At 34.4% G+C, this 18,792-nt stretch overlaps 1 protein-coding gene across 1 annotated transcript in view; it reads right to left on the reverse strand.

Moving 5' to 3' along the window:
* Positions 1–18,792, reverse strand: part of WDFY4 (WDFY family member 4) — a 370,289-nt gene that overhangs the window by 117,878 nt on the left and 233,619 nt on the right. Inside the window, exon 44 of the mRNA XM_051981900.1 lies at positions 3,349–3,497. Coding sequence (XP_051837860.1) covers positions 3,349–3,497 — 149 coding nt within the window. The remainder of the gene's footprint in view (positions 1–3,348; positions 3,498–18,792) is intronic.

The following is an 18,792-nucleotide window of genomic DNA, read 5'->3' on the forward strand; positions in this document are numbered from 1 at the left end:
ATAGAATTATATGGCTGGCTCAAAGTGATTGTCACAAAAAGAATCAGAATTGGAGTTTTTCTTACATAATTTTGTTAATAAAAGCATGTTTGTGAATGCCATCTTCTAAGGCTTCAGAGAAATAAATGTGAGTTCATTTCCCTTGAGGGCAGTAAGTTAAAAGGAGCAGATGTGTCCATGGCTTTCTTTATGTAAACTAAAGCCAGATGTAATTGGCTGTTGTTCACAATTCCTTGCCATGATTGGTTGTCATGGTATCGACAAATAAACTTCTGAAATGGCTTTAACTATTATCTTCATTAAGTTTGCTAACAATAATGATTTGAATTCTGATATTTCTGGAACATATAATTGGCATAAGTGACACCTATTGCTATAGCATGGACACAGGTGGCTTTTTTGTTTTGTTTTTATCAGAACTGGTGTTAGAAAACAATGGCCTGAAACTATCAATTTCTGCCATAAAAAACACTTGATCTAAAAGAGTCCATAGGCTCTTAAAATAATAAATTAGATGGTTTAGATTGCAAAAAAATACAAAACAAAACAAACCATCAAATCCATTAAACAGCTAATGTGATGAATTCAAGATTAAAGAACTGAATATCACACACCAATCCAAACTTCTCTATGCTTCATGATTTATATAAAAATATATGAGAAAGGATGAGAGTAAACCAATGTAAAATCAGGGCAAGAATACTTATAATTGCCAAGAGGCCTATTAGCAATGCTATCCTTGATGAAAAAGGTAAAAATCATTAAGTTTCCAATTCAAATTTGGATATAGTTGATTATGCTCCTGGAGAAAAGTGGTCCAGTTCTTATAGATTTCATTTCTAGCAGGTTTGCTTTTATACATTCAGAAAACAATTGAATGGACTATGCACTTAGGCATTTATTCTGATAAGAGACTATCTCAAATTGATTGTCTTTGAGAAACTCAGATAATTTTTCGACCATCTTACAACCACCTCTTTGAGATAGGTTGGGTAAAAATGATACCCTAAATAAGAAACTAATAAAATTCTCCATTTACATTAAAAAAGAGAACATATTTTTGTATTCGTTCCTATGTGTGCTTTGAGAAATTGAATTTTCATTCATAATATTTATCTTTTATTATTGTAGATTAGATGAATATCTGTATTTGACAATTTGGTTTTTATAGAAATCCAGAAATGGCCAATTTGATTATTATTAGAGTCATCTCATAAATGTAATTTATCTGATCAATAAGATATCATCTAGCACTAACTAGATTTAAACCAGTGCTAGAAAGAGAAACAGTAGCTCATTCCAGACTTTACCTGCATATGCTATTTCTTCAGCTAGAGTAGAAAGTGCTCATATTTTGAGGAAGCCAACTCTACAAACCCATTTTCAATATTGATCAGTATCAATAAAACATGAGCAATAAGATGGTAGGAGTGCGCCAAGTATTAATTACAATCCCTACTGCCTTGGAGAAACATAGGACTTTCATCAATTGGGCACAGCAAAAGACCTTTTTAAATGAACATTCTATATAAATAAAAGATGGAGATTAGAAAAGAAGGGAATGCCAAACATCTTCAAGCAATTCTGAATCAAAGAGGAGGTAGGTAGACTGATTCCTTCCCATGCCCCATTTCCATCCATTTTCCTTCAATTCCTGTTCTGCTCTAGACTAAATAAGTTATAAAAATGGGCTATTAAATATCTACACTCAGTGGTCAACTAATAAAGTCTGCTTTCCAGTAGTTAAGGTTCAGAGACAGGAGAATATTTGAAAAACCTAGAATTTTAGGGGAGGATTTTCTAAGAGGTAAAAACTAGATTTTGCTGAAAAGTTTTGTATGGTTTCTTAAAAGCCATCTAAATCTTACATATTTTGATAAATATACATATAAGTTAGAAGCAAAAGATTCTTTCCAATGTTAGCTAACATGAGGGCACATGTGATAAAAAGGCACTGTGAAAACTAACTAAATAAATCATGAATTATTACCATACACATATGATTGGTTCCTCACTGTCCCAATTCCCCACAAGTCTATTCTGTCTAGATAACAGAAAATGATCCAGTTTTCAAGGGTCCATTTTTCCAATCCCACCTTTGTTATGAAATCTTTGGATGTACCTAAGTCAGACACAATCTCTCATGCTTTGGAACTCCTTGAAGTCTTAATATAGATACCTCAAATCTGGCACCGATACATGATATGTCTTGATTGTAAACTCCTGAAGGAAGGGACCATGTACTATACATCTTCCTCTCCTGAAGAGCACAGTGTTACCTGACTAATAAAAATGTATTAAGATTGATGCTGATGTTGATGAGGAAACTAAAATTCAACCAAGAAATATGAAGAACATCTGCCATCAAGGCATTTTGGAAGGGACTGGAGAAATTACAACCACAAAACACAAAATGTCCCTGTCCTTAGGGATGGGAGAGATTAGTGCAAACACATAGAAATAGGAGTTATCTTTTTAACTTTATTATTTATCCTATTAACTATTAATAGATAACTTTGTAGAAGAGCTAATAGTATGGAGGAGAAGGTTAATGTAAAGATTTGTATCTTTTATTGTTAAAGTACCAAGATAGAGGCATTCTATGCTTTCTTAGACTAACATCAAATACCTTTTATGGGGGAAAGGATTTGACAAATGAATAGACAACTTAATTTTACTTATTTCATGCATCAGGTATTCTAAACCATAGCAGGAATGTATAATGCTCAGTTTTAGGAATGAAGAAAAATGAAAAAAAGATGTTTCATTCTCAGTTATTATTTAGTCAAATATGGGAGAATCTTCAAAATTATCCCATAAACTCATTTATTATCTTCCAGGAAATGTTCATGATAAAACTTCTGAAATGAAACTCATTTAATCTGCTTATATTTCAGGATGGGTACCATAAGTAATCAATTAAATTTCACCTGTGTAGAAACTATATAAATGTTTAATAGTTTAAACAATTCTGAGGCAGGTAGTTCATAGAGTGTCAAGCAGGATTCATTTTCCTGAGTTCAAAAGAAAATTCACACACTAAGTAACTAGTGTGTAACTCTGGGCAAATCACTTGACCTGTTTGTCTCCATTTCCTCATCTGCAAAATGAGATGCATAAAGAAATAGAACATCATTCTATTATCTTTGCCCAAGAAAACCCAAATGGGATCATGAAGAGTTGGACATGAACAAAATGATTACAACAAAAGAACAGAAGCAAATGGAAAGCCAGAGGCATCCTGGCTCTCCATTCCATCTTTGCAAACACTTTCAGGATAAAACTCTAGCAGGAATCTACTGGGAAGACTGTGTGTGGTCACCACCTTGGAAGAACAAAGGAACTCACTTGGACAAGCAGTGTTTGGTACAATAGACATCCCCCAGAGGAGAGAGGGTGAAGTTCTCACAGATGTAGAAATGTTGCTGGCCAAAGAGTAGCACTCCTTCTGATACCACATGTCCTTGGACAATCACCACAGAATGCTTTACTGACACCTAGGAGAAAATCAATCAATCAATTAATCAATAAACATTTTTATATGTCTTATGTATATGGACTATGTAACAAGTACTATGCTAAGCACTGGGGTACAAAAAAGAGGCAAACTAAAATCCCTGCCTTCAGGGAGCTTACAGTCTAATGGGGAAAAAGGCAAGAAACCTAAATATGGTCATGATGAATTGAAAATGTAAGCTTAGAAATATAAATTTGAGTTAATTTTTTTGTTTTCATGAAAGGAGACACAACCCATCATGATGGTTATTGCCTATATTAGTTATAACCAATCTGTAATTCACAGACCCCTAAGTGGAAGCAGAGTTTTTGCAAAGGTGTGTGAACCCACAATCCATCCAGGAAATTTTTTTGACATTTAATAAAAAGGAAGAGGGTCTTGTTACTACTTTTCTCCATCATTTGTGTGGCAATTAACCACACATTGCTCTGCTGTTACTTAAATTTTCACATAGTGTGTAATAACCCTCCCCAACTAGTTCATATTCTCCTTATGTGGATGTCTAAGCCTTCTTTGTATCTCTCATAATCTTTAGCACATATTTGTACAATGTGCAGAAGAATCATAGTGTAATTGAAAGCAAACTCCATTTAGAGACAAGAGATCTTGGATAGCTAGGCAATGCAGTAGATAGACTTGGTCTACAGTCAGGAAAATCTGAGTTCAAATTCAGCCTCTGACACTTTTTAGCTGTCAATTCACTTAACCCTTAATTACCTTCGACTAAAAAAAAAGTAAGAGAAAAGCCTAACTCCCTAATAAATTTCCATGACTAAGCATTTGAGAGAAGATTAAAAGTTCTGATGTGATTTATTTTGGAAAAGCTTAAAGAAGAACATGACATTTCTTCCTGCAAATGACTGACTTCATGATATTTATTTAAGAATTACTGTGTGCTTAACATTGGGCAAGAGATTGAAAAAACATATGGCCTTTTTGTAGGACCATTTAAATTGTACTATACAAATGAGTTGGATTAGGTAATCATAGAGTCACCTTCTCAATTCTAAGCTTCAATTAAGAAGACAAAATGGAGGGAGGGATATAAAGACTACTAAACTTAATCAGGGATAGCTAGGTTCAAATCCTAACTCTCCTATTTGCTATTTGTAAATCTTAAACAAATCACTTTACCTCTGAACACTGCAAAATGAGGACATCTCAATAGATCAAAAATTCTTAATTATTTTTGTGTCATGGACCCTTTTCATAGTCTGGTGAAATCTATACAACACTTCTCAGAATATTTTTTTAAATGAATAAAACAAAAGATATAGAAAATAAATTTTATTGAAATATAGTTATCAAAATATTTTCAAAATATAAGTGCACGACCCACAGTCAGAAAAACCTGAGTTCATATCCAGTCTCAGATACTTAATTGCTGTGTAACTCAGAGCAAGACACTTAATGTCTGTCAGTCTTAGTCTTTTTTATTTGAAAACTGGGGATAATAATAGAAGTTAATTCTTGAGAACTTTTATAAGAATACAATGAAATATTTATATTAAAATGTGATGAAACTTTTGATGCTTTCTTAAAAGTTCTTTTAATTTCAAATTATATGATTGAACTCTGATCTAAGAGAATGTGAATCTTATGCATTTGTTAACCAAGCTCATGTCAAATTATTCTTTTTTTTTTCCAAATTATTCTCCATAGAAATCTGTTCAATTAGCTTGCTCTAAAGCCAAATTAAGGAACATACCTGCTGCTTCCTTTCCTTTCCGTTTTGAGAATAAATAAGATAATGTTGAAAAAGCATTTTAAGCTACATGAAAGGAAGGCAATGGCTCTAATAGAAAATTCCAGCTACTTGTGCAAATGAAGATGTGTTCAAAAAAGGTCAGAAAGAAAATAAAAGCTGACTTCTCCACTAATAAATATTAATCAAAAATAGTTTCCCCTCTTTTAAACAAAATTAGGACCTATCTAATCTTCCTAATTAATGGCATACTTAGAAGTCTAATTTCCTATAGCCAATGTCCTCTGACTTCTTATTTAATCTTCAAGCCTTTTTGTCAGGGCACTGTGTCATCAAAAATTATCCTTTGGATCAGAGGTTGATACATGATATACCTTGTTTATCTTAACCAGAGTCCATTTTCTGTGCTGTCCTAGGAAGTTCTCTGAAGAAATATACCATTCCTTGTGTGGAAAATTAAGTGACCAAAATACTTTTGCTGCCCTGAATTCCAGTTTATGTGTTTGCATGTATATTTTGGCAGGTGGCCCTTCAACAAATTGCATACCATGTTATCTTGAAAGGTTTTGCTTTTTCAAACCTGATCTCTGAGAGCTTTCCTTCTGGGAGACTTAAGTAACAACCAATATAAACCTAACCACAAGAAATATGTCTGGTGAGACAGAATATAATAGCTTAAAGATTGATCCTTTAGGGAAGGATAGGCATTTTAAAAAACTGGAACATGAACCTAAGTGAATAGATACCTATTATTACATTTAAATGGAACATAGAATGAATTTATCTCTAGGCTATTCATATTATAGATATCTTCTTGCCATGAGCCTATTGATCTTTTTAAGAGGTGTGAATGTTTGGTTTTAAAAGTAAAATATTTTAAGATGATAATAATGGTTCACATCCATATAATATTTTATAGTTTGCAAACTACTTCACATACTTTATCTTTATGGATACTTAAAACTGTGTGAGATAGCTTTTATTCTAATCCCAAATTTACAAATGAGAACATTGAAACTAAGAAACATTTAATGAATTAGTTTATGTCAAATACCAACTCTGCCATTTATTACTTGTATAATAAACAGGGACTCAGTTTAACCTGGGAAACAGTTTATTCAACTGTAAAAAGAGGGTTGTGAACTAGAAGATTTCCCAAAACATGGTTCTAGAATTTGGAAGGAAGGAAGGAAGGGAAGGAGGGAGGAAGGAGAGAGAGAGAAAGAAAAAGAAAAAAGGAAAGAAAGAAAAAAGAAAGGAAGGAAGGAAGGAAGGAAAGAAAGAAAGAAAGAAAGAAAAAGAAAAGAAATAAAGAAAAAAGAGATAGAGAAAGTGGGAGAAAGAAAAGGAGAGAGAAAGGGAGAGAGGAAGAGAGAGAGGAGGAAGAGGAGGGAGGGAGGGAGAAAAGGAGGGAGGAAAAAGAGGAAGGCAGGAAAAAAGAAGGGAAAGCAAAAAGGAAGGAAGGAAGGAAAGAAGGAAGGAAGAAAAGTAAGTAGGAAAGAAAAATTTCTCTGGAAAAGTTTGAATTTATCAGAATACTTTGTAAAATACAGACCCATGTTTCTAGTTCTAGACCATAACTCAGTGAGTATATAGTCCTAAATAGTATATCATTCTGAATTTTTTTTTGTTGTCATCATATGCCTAATAAGTATCCTTAATGAGATCTGTATTTGGAGGCAACTAAGCACAAACTCTCTAATACACTCCATAAGAAGAAATAATCATCAAGTCTTCCTGAATGATATAGGATTTTTTTTTTTAGGTCTAAGATTTGAATTTCATTAGGAGGTATGCTACCTCTATCCTTTATTTCTATACCTGAATAAATTTCATGTGACAGCCAGATGGTGCAATGGAGAGAATCCTGGACTTGAAATTAGGAAAAACTGAATTCAGCATAAAGTGGAGGAGATAAAGCATTATCCTAGCTACAATCATGATTCAAGAGGGAAAAAAAAGTCTTGGGATTTTAGTGGCTTTTGGTTTTACAATGGTTAAAATTGTGATGTGTTCCCCAAAAAGAACCCTATGTTAGACTGTACTAATAAAAAATATACTGAATAGAAAGAAAGTTGGCAATCTCATACTATTTGTATATAGATAATAGAAAAACATGCTTTTAATTTTTGATCTTTTTTGAAAGGGATGCATTTTTAAGTGTTTTTATCTTAATAGCATTTTATTTTTTCAAAATATATGCAAAGATAGTTTTCAACATTCACTTTTGTAAAACCTTATGTTCCAAGTTTTTATCTTTCTCCTCCCTCCTCCCCGTTCCCAAGACAGCAAGCAATCTGATATAGATTAAACATGTGCAATTTTTCTAAACATATTTCTATATTCATCATATACACACAAAAAAATCAGACCAAAAGGGAAAAAAAAAAAAAAAACATGAGAAAGGAAAATAACAAACAAACAACAACAAAGGTAAAAATGCTATGTTTCAATCCACATTCTCCATAGTTCTTTCTCTGGCTGTGGATGGCACTTTGCATCACAAGTCCATCACAGTTGATCATCACATAATCTTGTTGTTATTGTATACAGTGTTCTCTTGGTTCTGCTCATTTCACTTAGCATCAATTTATGTAAGTTTTTCCAGGCTTTTCTAAAATCAGCCTGAACATTATTTCTTACAGAACAATAATCTTTCTTTACATTCTGTAATGCTGGAGAAACTGAGGCAAGATAGAGATTAGAGGTTTTTAATATTTTATTAATTGAGAGTTTGGACTGGCAAACATACAGGAATTTGTGTCTGACCCTTAGCTGGGTGGATGGGACTCTTGTCTAAAAGCATCCAACAATGAGAGAGGGATTCTTGAGACTCTAATAGGGCTCCAGTGATCAGGGAAGCAAAGGCAAGGGAGGGTAGAGCACTGATGAGCATGAACTCCAGAAAAGGACAATAAATTCACTTCTGACAGGTTGGGGGTAAAGAGGAAGGATCATAAATTCTAATAATTGAAGAAGCTAGAGACAGGATGTCTGAGACAGAAATGAACCACCTGGAGTTTTATGACTCTTGGGAATGCAAGAGTAGCCAGGGCTCCCAACCCAAATTATCTCAGTCCCAATGACCAGGAAGTGGGGTTGCCACCAGGGAAACTGAGGCAGAACATTCAGGGAAACTGAGGCAGAGCAATTCAGGGAAACTGAGGTATAACATTTCATATATTATAATTTATTCAGGTATTCCCCAATTGATGAGCATCCAACCAATTTCTAGTTCCTTGCCAACAAAAAAGGACTGCTACACACATTTTTGCACATGTGGATTCTTTTCCCTAGTTTATGAGTTTTTGGGGATACAGACTCAGTAGAGACACTGCTAGGTCAAAGGGTATGCATAGTTTATAGCTTTTCGGTCATAGTTTCAAATTGTTTCCAGAATGTTTGGATCATTTTACAATTCCACCATCAATGCCTCGATTCCCAATTTTCCCATGTTCTCTCAACATTTTCATTACTTAAAACTATGTTTGATAAGACATGCTGATGAATTCAAACCTTTCTAAAGGAATTTTCTTTTTTTTATGCTTTTTTCCTTTCTTCCTTCCCTCCTTCCTTCTTTCTTTCTCTCCTTTCTTCTTTCCCTCCTTCCTTCCTTCCTTCCTTCCTTCCTTCCTTCCTTCCTTCCTCCTTCCTTCTTTCTTTCTCTCCTTTCTTCTTTCCTTCCTTCCTTCCTTCCTTCCTTCCTTCCTTCCTTCCTTCCTTCCTTCCTTCCTTCCTTCCTTCCATACCCTTATTTGTGGGTGCTCTACACAAAGGAATATATTTTCTTTTTTGATAGTTGAAACCTCCCAAAATATCTTGGGGTTTACTGGCTATGTTCATTTTTTAAGGCCCATATCTCAAACTCAAATCACTCTGGCTGTCATTAATTGGCCAAAAATAGATCTCAGGCTAAGCACCAATGGATCGTTGTTTGGACCTTGATTACCTCAGAGTGACTGTTCTGTCCAGAAACCCTGAGGGTCTTTCCCTCCCAGATTAGATTTTTTTTTTTTAACAAAGTAAGAGGCCATCTTTGTCTCATTTCTTACAGAGCCTTAATCACTGAATGGGTGCTGCCTCAGTCAAACTGAGACCTCTTCAAGATCTTAGCTTAAAAAGGCCAAGGTCTCCCACTGCATTTAGGGCTTCTCCAGTCATCCTGATCTACATCTTAACACTAGACTCAGATGACATTCAAGGAGAATGAGGCAGGTGATTTTGCATATTCTTTTCTCACCTTAATACAATTCACTTTATAGCATCACCTCCATGATATCATGGTCTTATTTATTTATATTTTTTGGATTAAGCTGAAGAGGAGATTCTTGCCTCAGTTGAATGGGTATTGCCTCAAACTGAGACCTGTTGAAGCCCTTCGCTTAAAAAGACCACTATCTTTTATTGAATCCAACGTCATCTCCAGTCATCCTGACCTATATCTTGCCACTGGACCCAGATGGTTCTGGAGGGGAACTCATTTGCATGTCATGGCATCACCTCCCTGATGTCATGGTTCTCTTCAAGAATGAAGGAAAATTATAAGAAGATAATAAAGAGAATTGAAACAATGTCCTATAGAGATTTCAGGTATTAAAAAACTGGGAAGTTTCCTTATCTGGAATACAGAAAGTTTGGAGGTTGAATATGAGCTGATTATTGTCTTACTCAAATTAATTAATGAATAAAAAAAGGTATTTTAAGTGCTTATTATTATTATTATTATTATTATTAACATTATGTTAGGTCCTAAAGGTATACATATGCAAACTGAAATAGTCTCTATCCTCAAAGAGATCCTATTTTAATTGGGAGAAATAAAACATAAAAGATTATTTATCCATAGGAAAGATGGAGGATTACCTAGAGTTTCATAAGCTCAATGGAGAGCAAGACATAGGGATCTTTAGATTATATAAGTCAGGAAATAATATCAGGGAATTTCAGGAAATAGAGATAGGACACATGGCAAGGTAGAGACAGTGAGAGAGCAAATGGTAACTTCTGATGCTCAAACAGTAGAGAATTGTTGATTCTCATCCTTTCAAGCCATATGAGCAGTTAAGCAATTACATAGTAAAAACAAGAATCCATCTTGGATTCTCCCTGGCACAGAGTATTAGCCTCATAGCCTCACTGTGGATCAGTTTATGCAAGTTAAGTAGACCTTTGCCTATAAACTCACTTGGAGCAGGGTGAAGAGCTCCCATTAGACCCTCTAGGAAATGTGCCAAAGCCAGAGTAATCTCTACATGTTCCCTGGGGTGAGCTCTGGATAGAATTCAGGGAGGCTAATTTCAGCCCAGAAGAAGAATTCCTAACAATTAGAGCTGCTCAAAAATAGGACAGGGTACCTCAGTAAGCTCACCATCATTGGAAGGATGCAGGCAGAAGTTGGAGAACCATTTGGCAGAGATGCTGTAGGGAGACTCATGCTTCCCTTATGAATTTTAACATTAATTCAGCACATATTAAGCACCTACTTTGTATCAGGAACTATACAAAGTGCTAGGGATACAAAAATAAGCAAAAGAGGACCCTCCTCTCATGAAGTTTATTTTTCTACTGAGGGATAAACAACATTTAAATTCATAAGTAAAGAAAAATGAGCAGCAAGGTGGGGCAGTGAATAGAATGCCAGTCCTGGAGTCAGGAAGTCCTGAGTTCAGATTCAGCTTCAGTCACTTAATTAGCTGTGTTACTTAACCCTGTTAGCTTTAGCTCTTCATCTGTAAAATGATGTAAAATCTGTGAAATTAGCTGGGAAAAAAGGGCAAACCTCTCCAATATCTTTGATTAATAAATGATTATTGAATTGAATAAATTATTATATCCTCCTTTGAACTAACTGCAAAATCCAGTGTCCTGAAGAGCCTTAACTGTGGTACTCCTCTTTTTGAGGAGTATGACAAACTCTGAGCAATTAGTCTGACTAGTGTTGGAAGAAGTGAGATCCATATTTGATGGTGGGTCTTCCTATCTTGCCCAAGCTGGAATTGCAGTGGCCATTCCTGAGCCTTACTTCACTACTGATGGTCACTAAGGCTTTGACTTCTGTTTCCAACCTAGGCTAGTTTCCCCCTATTTTGGACTTCTCATTTGAGGCACCTCACCATATGGGTGCCATATTTAATATGATCACTCAGTGAGTTTTTGCCTTGCAGTAGCTCAGAATCCCCAACCTCAAAATATGTGAGGTGATCTATTACTCAATGTATATGAATCCAATATAAGTTCTGTATTAGAGGCAAAGTCAGTGCTTTATCAGTAGAGAATCAGAGAATCTCAGAGTTAGAAGAAGCTTCAGAATTCATTTAATCTGATCCAAAATGAAAGAATGAATCTTTCTAACATGGAGTACCCAATTAACTGTCATCCAACTTCCTCACAAAGACATTTTGCAGGGACAGGAACATCCCAAATCTTTGAAGCTCACAGAGATCATGCTCTTATTACCATGGCCAAGGAAATGCTTGGGGGATGAGAGGCAATTGGTTGGGAGATTGGCAGTTCTCTTTTGCTCTTAGTAATGATCATAATCCACATGCTATGGGGCCAGCAGTGGACTGATTATGAGACAGAACTTACAACACTGAGTCAGGAATCCAGACTCCTAGTCCTACCCATTTCAATGACATGATTGTGTGAATTCAAGCAAATGAATTCATCACTTTAGACCTCAATTTCTTATGCCTGAATTGAGCAAATTGGGCTAATTAATTAGGTGGGATAGTGGAAAGAATACTAGTACAAGAGTTAGGAAGACCTGAATTCAAATCCACATTTAGAAACTCACCATCTGACCCTCACCAAGTCACTTAACTTTTATCTACCTCAGTTTCTTCATGTATAAAATGGAGATAAGTATATTACTACCTCCCTGGATTATTGTAAGGATCAAATGAGATATTTGTAAAGAGCTTTGCAAAACTAAAGTTTTTCTGTAATTATGTATAGCCAGTATTAGACAATCTGAGGGACCTCTCCTTCCAACTTTCTGTAGAGTTGGGAGGTATAGAAAGTATTGATCAATGTCACAGCTCCCAAAGTAGGGAACTAAATAGATCTAAATAGATGGGTATGCTACCATCAAAAGTTGTTTTAGTTTTTTTTCTTTTTTAAAACAGTCTTTTTTTTTTGCAGAGAAATAAAGTATTTAATATTGTTGTAAGATTAGAGTTCAAAGAAAAAAAAAAGAAAGCACACAATAAAATCCCTCCCTTGAGTTGTTGACTGTGGCTTTAAGCCAGAAGCCCATTTTGTAGAATGGTCATACACACTTCCAAGAAGACTTGCAATGAAGGCTCAATAGGACCAACTCATCACAACTGGGGCTGCTGTTAAGTGCCATGATAATGAGGCACCAGCCAGCCTGCTGACAAAGGCTCACAATTAACATATATTAAATAAACCTCCTCTTATGTCAAAATTGAAGAGTTTTACAGTGAAATGAGTCTGGTGCTTACTGGAATCATTAATCAATGAAGCAAAGGTGGCATACAGTAATCGAATAATTACTTTCCCAGGTATTGCTCAAAGCAACTGGAGCTAGAAATCTCAGACAAAGGAAAGGAATTCAAACCACTGCCATTTTCAAGTTCTTGGTTTGTACAATTTTTCCCCCCATGCCATGTTAAGGATTAAAAAAAATGTATTAATTTTCTTTATAACATGTAGTTATATATCTGGATAGGTAAAGCAATGATTCAAGACAAAATGATAAACATTTAGGATTTCTTAGGTGAACTAAACAATTGCTCAAATGATATAACATTAAAATATTCAAAGACATGAAAATTTTGTGATTTCATCAATGTGGAAAACTCGCACCAGTCTCCACCAATGGAGATGAAATTATGTTTTAAATTAATAGATAATTCCTAGGGTTTTGCCTGAGTTACATGGTAGAGTCAGAGGATCTGACTGGGATCAGAGGCTTTGAATGAAGAAGACCCAAGTTCTAATCTTATCTCTGATATTATCTTTATGATCTTAGACAAATGGGATGGGATAGATTATTAACTTCATAGTTCCCCCCAACTTTGCTTCTATGATTTTGTGATCTTATGACTTGTGGAGAATCGTACCACCCCTAAGTGTCAGATTAGAATCTAAGTGTTCTTGATTCTGAGTCCAATATTTTCCCCTTATTGAACATATTTTATTTTCCTCAATTACATATGAAAATAATTTAAACTTTTTTAAAAAGAGTTTTAAGTTCCAAATTTTATTCCTTCCTCCTTTTCTATTTCCTCCCTGAGAAGGTAAGTAATCAGATAGAGGTTCTACATGTGCAATAATGTAAAACATTTCCATATTAGTTCCTTGGTATAAGACTCAAATGAAAGAAAAAGAATTAAATAAAGTGAAAAATAGCATGCTTTAGTCTGTATTCAAACAATCCCAAAGAAGTGATGACGAAGCATACTATCCATATACAAAGAAAGAATTCATACATACTGAGCTCAATATTTAAATCTGCTCAGGGATGGTTGTGGAATCAAGAGGACTTGAGTTCAAATTTGGCCTCACATACCTAAAACTATAGTTAATTCACTTAAACCTGTTTGCCAGTTTCCTCATGGTAAAATGGCAAACTTCCATTGTCTTTGGCAAAAAAAATCTCAAATTGCATCACAAAGAATTGAATATGATTGAAATAATTGAACAACAAAAAAAGACAGTTCCAAGATGATAACCAAAAGGAAAAAAAAGGTTCTGACAAAGATACAAATTAACATTTGTGTCAATGGATAGTAAATAGAAAACATGAAAAAAAAGAAGAGATTTCATCAACTGTGTATCAAGTATGCATTTAAGATAAATATAGACTTTATTTATAGCGATAATAATATCTCATGTTTCAAAAAACAAAAAGGAAGATTCATAGGAGCAGGAAATTAGAAGGAATTCAGTGGCATATATCTGATAAGGAAAGGTACTCCCATTTTCTACTATACTTTTATTCAAATAGTAAGTGCTTAATAAATGCTTGTTTAATTGAACCAAATCCTATAAGCATCCAAGGAAGAAGAAACATGCAGTAGTTGTTGGAAGCTTATTGCTGACAGGTATGGAGGTAGCTTCATATAGACTTCACATAATTGAGGTCTATATATAGGACATGTATTATCTTTCTACAATAACTGAGCTTTGAAAAAGAATTTGCCCAGATTTGACAGACAGCTTGTAATTGATTTCTGTTCATTCTGGTGGAAAGGAAACAATACAACAACAAAAAAAAAATTGGGCTTGTATCTATAGTGACTTTGAAATTCAGATTAAAAATTGAAGTACTTCTGGTCATGTGTAGTGTTTTTATTTCCTCTTCCATTTGAAGTTTGTGTCTTCAAAAGAGAAAGGAATATAAAGGAAGAATGAAACTGGAAATAACCTTAGTGGCAAAAATGGGGTTTGTCTTTTTTTTTTTTTTTTTTTTTTTTTTTTTGATCCTTGGTTAGAATACCAGAAAAAAATTCAATTTCGGGAAGGGATAGAGAGTTTCCCTCAAGAACTGAAAAGAGTAGTTTTGATACAAATTTAACCTGAATAAGGGAACTTTACATTAAATTTTAAAGGAATGAAAAATGTCTCTATAAAACTTGAAAATTGGAAACTGTGATCAGTAATTATCTTAGAAAGAATAATAATAGAAAACTTGGGCAATGTCTCTTCAGCATGTGACAGTGCCTAGCACACAGCAGACGGCTAATAAATGCTGATTGATTGATTCAGACTATCTAGCTTCAACAAAATAGGTCTACATGCTTTCATGTAGTAAAATATCTCATATTTTAGTAATATGAGATAGTAAATATCTCATGGCTTATCCCTATGCCTTTTCACTCATAATCCATATGAATCATAATCAATTGCAGATATTCTTTTTAATTTTCACTTCTTGGAATCTATATCTTCATTCAAAGCTCAACTCAAGTGATATTTCTTATGCGACATCTTTCATAATTCCATTTGCTAGCACAGTCCCTAAAAATTACTTTGTATTTCTTTTTTTTCTGCATTTACTTATATGTATACACTTTCTTTTCATTAGGAAAATATAGTCCATTGAGGAAAGGGATTTTTTTTGGTCTTTATATTCAAAACATATGGGATAGGGTTCTGCTTGCATATATGCACCCTACGTGCACACATACACATACATCTTATATTTCCATACATGCATATTAAATGAATTATTCTAATAGGGTAAAGGGATGGCCAAATATGACCTTGATTTAGTTGTCCATGGGCACACAAACAATCAGTCAATGAATCAATCACAGCATTTAATTCCCAAATTCTTAGAAAGTTAAACAGTCTGGGTATGGCTATTCTCTAGACTATCATCAGTGGCTGCAACATTATCCAGCTTTCCTGGATCAGGTCCAGCTTCATCTTTTGCTAATGTAGTCTACTATCATTTATTATTGACTTTGGCAGCACCAGCCCATCTTAAAGAAATAAATATTCTTTCAAAATGACCTATAATGTATCATCCTGATGCACAACAAGAATAACAAAAACCTTAGGAGAAAGGTTTAAAATTTCTTGATTATCAAATAACTTACATACTATTGTAAGTGAATTATAGAACCTGAGAGCTAGGAGGGATCTATACTATCCAGGCTAATTCACATCCAGGCTAACTCTCCTAGAATTGCCTCTAAAACATACCTGACATTTATTCTTTTTCTTGAAGATATTCAATGAGAAGAGAATCCAACCACCTACCTAGTCAGCCCAGATCCCATTTGAATGCTTTAATTTATAAAAATAAAATTTTTCTGACATTAAGTATGAATTTGTATTTATGCAATTTCTATTCCTTGTTTCTAATTTCATTTCTTCCTCCTTCCCCAGTCCCACCCTCAGGGCTAATCAGAAAAGATCTAAATTTTTATTCACAAGACAATTCTTCAACTATTTGAAGACAGTAATTATGACCCTTGTCCTTCAATTATTCCCTTCTCAAGGCTAAATATCCTCAGTTCTGTCTATCCAAGTCAAGACCACCTATATGCCATACACTTGCCATATGGCATGGATCCAAGGTCCCTCACCTTCCTGATTATCCTCATAGTATGACAGATATAAAGGTAAAAGGAATTTAAATCTCATCCAACTCTCAAGATATATGATACACATATAGTAATTTGTGAATAAGTTATCTGATATGTCAAAAAAACATAAAAAAACTTATACCTGGGGATAATTAATTTTGTTAATCAGTAATGCTTTATAAAACCAGGTCTCTTTCCAGAAAAGCTAAAATAGGTTAAAACTAGCCTGACCATTTATTGTCATATTTCTTGATGAAAGCAAATATATTTTTAAAGGTAAATTTCATGAAAATCCAATTTAACTCAATTCAACCTTTATCAAGCTTCTATTATATAAAAGGTACTATGCTAGGTTTTAGTAATTAAAAAAATAAATGAAACTATCTCTGTTTTCAAGGTGATTCCGTTCTCTTTGCAGAATAAAATATGAACACAAACGGAATATACATTTATTAAGCACCTACTGTGGGCCATAATAAGTGCATAATAAATGATTCTTGCCTGAGTGGCTGAGAGGCATTGTGCTAAGCGCTGTAAATTGTATAGACAAGAAGTGGAACAATTCTTAATCTCAGGGAGTTTACATTCTAGGCAGAAGCAAGAAGGGAATTACATTCTAGACACTGAGGTTTACAGTAAGTATTCAAGTTTGTAGTCTTCATAGCTGTAATTATATCAGATAGTGATTCAAATTCAAAGGAAATGTGCAGTGCAAATTTGAAAAGTGTGAATACTTCAGGGGAATTCATTACTCTCTAATCAGAACTTAGTTGTGTTTGGGCAAAGGCAGAGGTGTGAGATGGAATGTGGAGGACAGGGAACTGTGAGTGGTCCAAATTGTAATCCCCAACTCATGATCAGAATCATTTCACTGTTTTCCAAAATGTTTACTAAAGTGACTAGACTTTTATCCCACCAGGATGGGAAATCCAGTTCCAGGATAACACTTAAAGAAAAATCATCCAGGAGGCAGCTTTGACAGTGCAGGTATACAGTATACACAATCAGTGAATACATGATAGAGAATGTCACCCCCTGCTGCTTTTTTAAATGCTTCTGTCAAAAATGAAATACAATCGCCACTATTTGCAGAAAGTGGCTGGGGTTTCTGAGGGCTTCCTGTGGAGTTGGAGAAATAGGCTGAAGCTTAAATATGGGACAGATACCCTCATCTGTACCTTGAGTCCTATCAAGAATGGGGAGCAATCAACCATACTGCAGCATTCCCTCTTACCTAAGAACACTCCATGGAGAATTGCTGCCCTATTGAAGATACCAAAAAGATAATTGATGAACACAGTAAAAAAGGAAAGCTGATTCTTTAAAACCAAATAAAAAACAAACAAAAAAATCCCCAACAACTGCTTATCCTATCGATTGTGACAAAGGGCTATTGACTATAATACTCCAGATACACATTGGGTGGGAATAATTGCTACCAAGAAAACCCTGTTATATTATTTGTTATATAATATGGCTCTCTGGGAGAGTGAAAGGAAGGGGGAGATATTGGTAGAAAATTTGGTGATATAAGAAAACAAAATGTATCAATAAAAAGTAATTTTAAAAAACTATTAATACTTTACTATGAGAGATAGTCAACAGAAATTTTCCTATTATGATAAAAGTGAATAAAGAGTAACAAACAAACAAACAAAAAACTTCCCTGAGTGATATTCAAGGAAATAGGTTTTGCCATTTTTTTTCTTATGAACATTAACTATATGTAGAGGTAGACATACATATATATGTGTGAATGAACACACACACATTTTGAAAGATATATATATATATGCACATTAATATAACTCTATAAATCTTTGTATATGTATGCAAATATAGAAGTTTTATATATATATGCATATCCATCTATATCTCTCTGAATCTGTCTCTTTCTCTCTATGTCTATTTTTGTTTTTATCTTTATCTCTTTCTCTCTCTCCTCTCATTCTGACTCTGTCTCTGTCTCTGTCTGTCTCTCTGAAAGCAAGTGTGATATTAGAGGTGGAGAGCTAACCTTATAATTATGAAGACCAGTTTCAAGTTCTATCTTTGATACATGCTAACTTTCACGACCATAAGCATATTATTTAAACTTTCAGAGTCCCTAGGCAGCTTCCTAAAACTAAACTGCAGATGAGAAATTGATTTGTGTTGGTAGAGGGAATTTACTTTTGGGGAGCTTTCCACACTGATGGGATCCCAAGTCCACAGCCATAGACTCCCAACTGTGATTTCATTCCTCAAAAAGGGAAGACTACCTCAACAATTTTAATATGAAGAATAAAGAATGCTATCTGGAGAAAATAAGTTCAGTTACCTCCAAGAAGAGAAGACTTAGGGAGGGGTTAATCAGGTCTTTGAAGATTTGCCAGCTGAAAGGAGGATGATATTTGTTCTATTTGAGCTGGGAGGTGGGGAAGAACTAGTTGGGAATTATATAAATTGCAAAGAGGCAAAATTAGGTTAGACCTATGGAAAAATCAACATAATTCCCCAACTAGAGC

The sequence above is a fragment of the Antechinus flavipes genome, chromosome 2 (genome assembly GCF_016432865.1).
Source record: "Antechinus flavipes isolate AdamAnt ecotype Samford, QLD, Australia chromosome 2, AdamAnt_v2, whole genome shotgun sequence".
Lineage (NCBI taxonomy): Eukaryota > Metazoa > Chordata > Mammalia > Dasyuromorphia > Dasyuridae > Antechinus > Antechinus flavipes.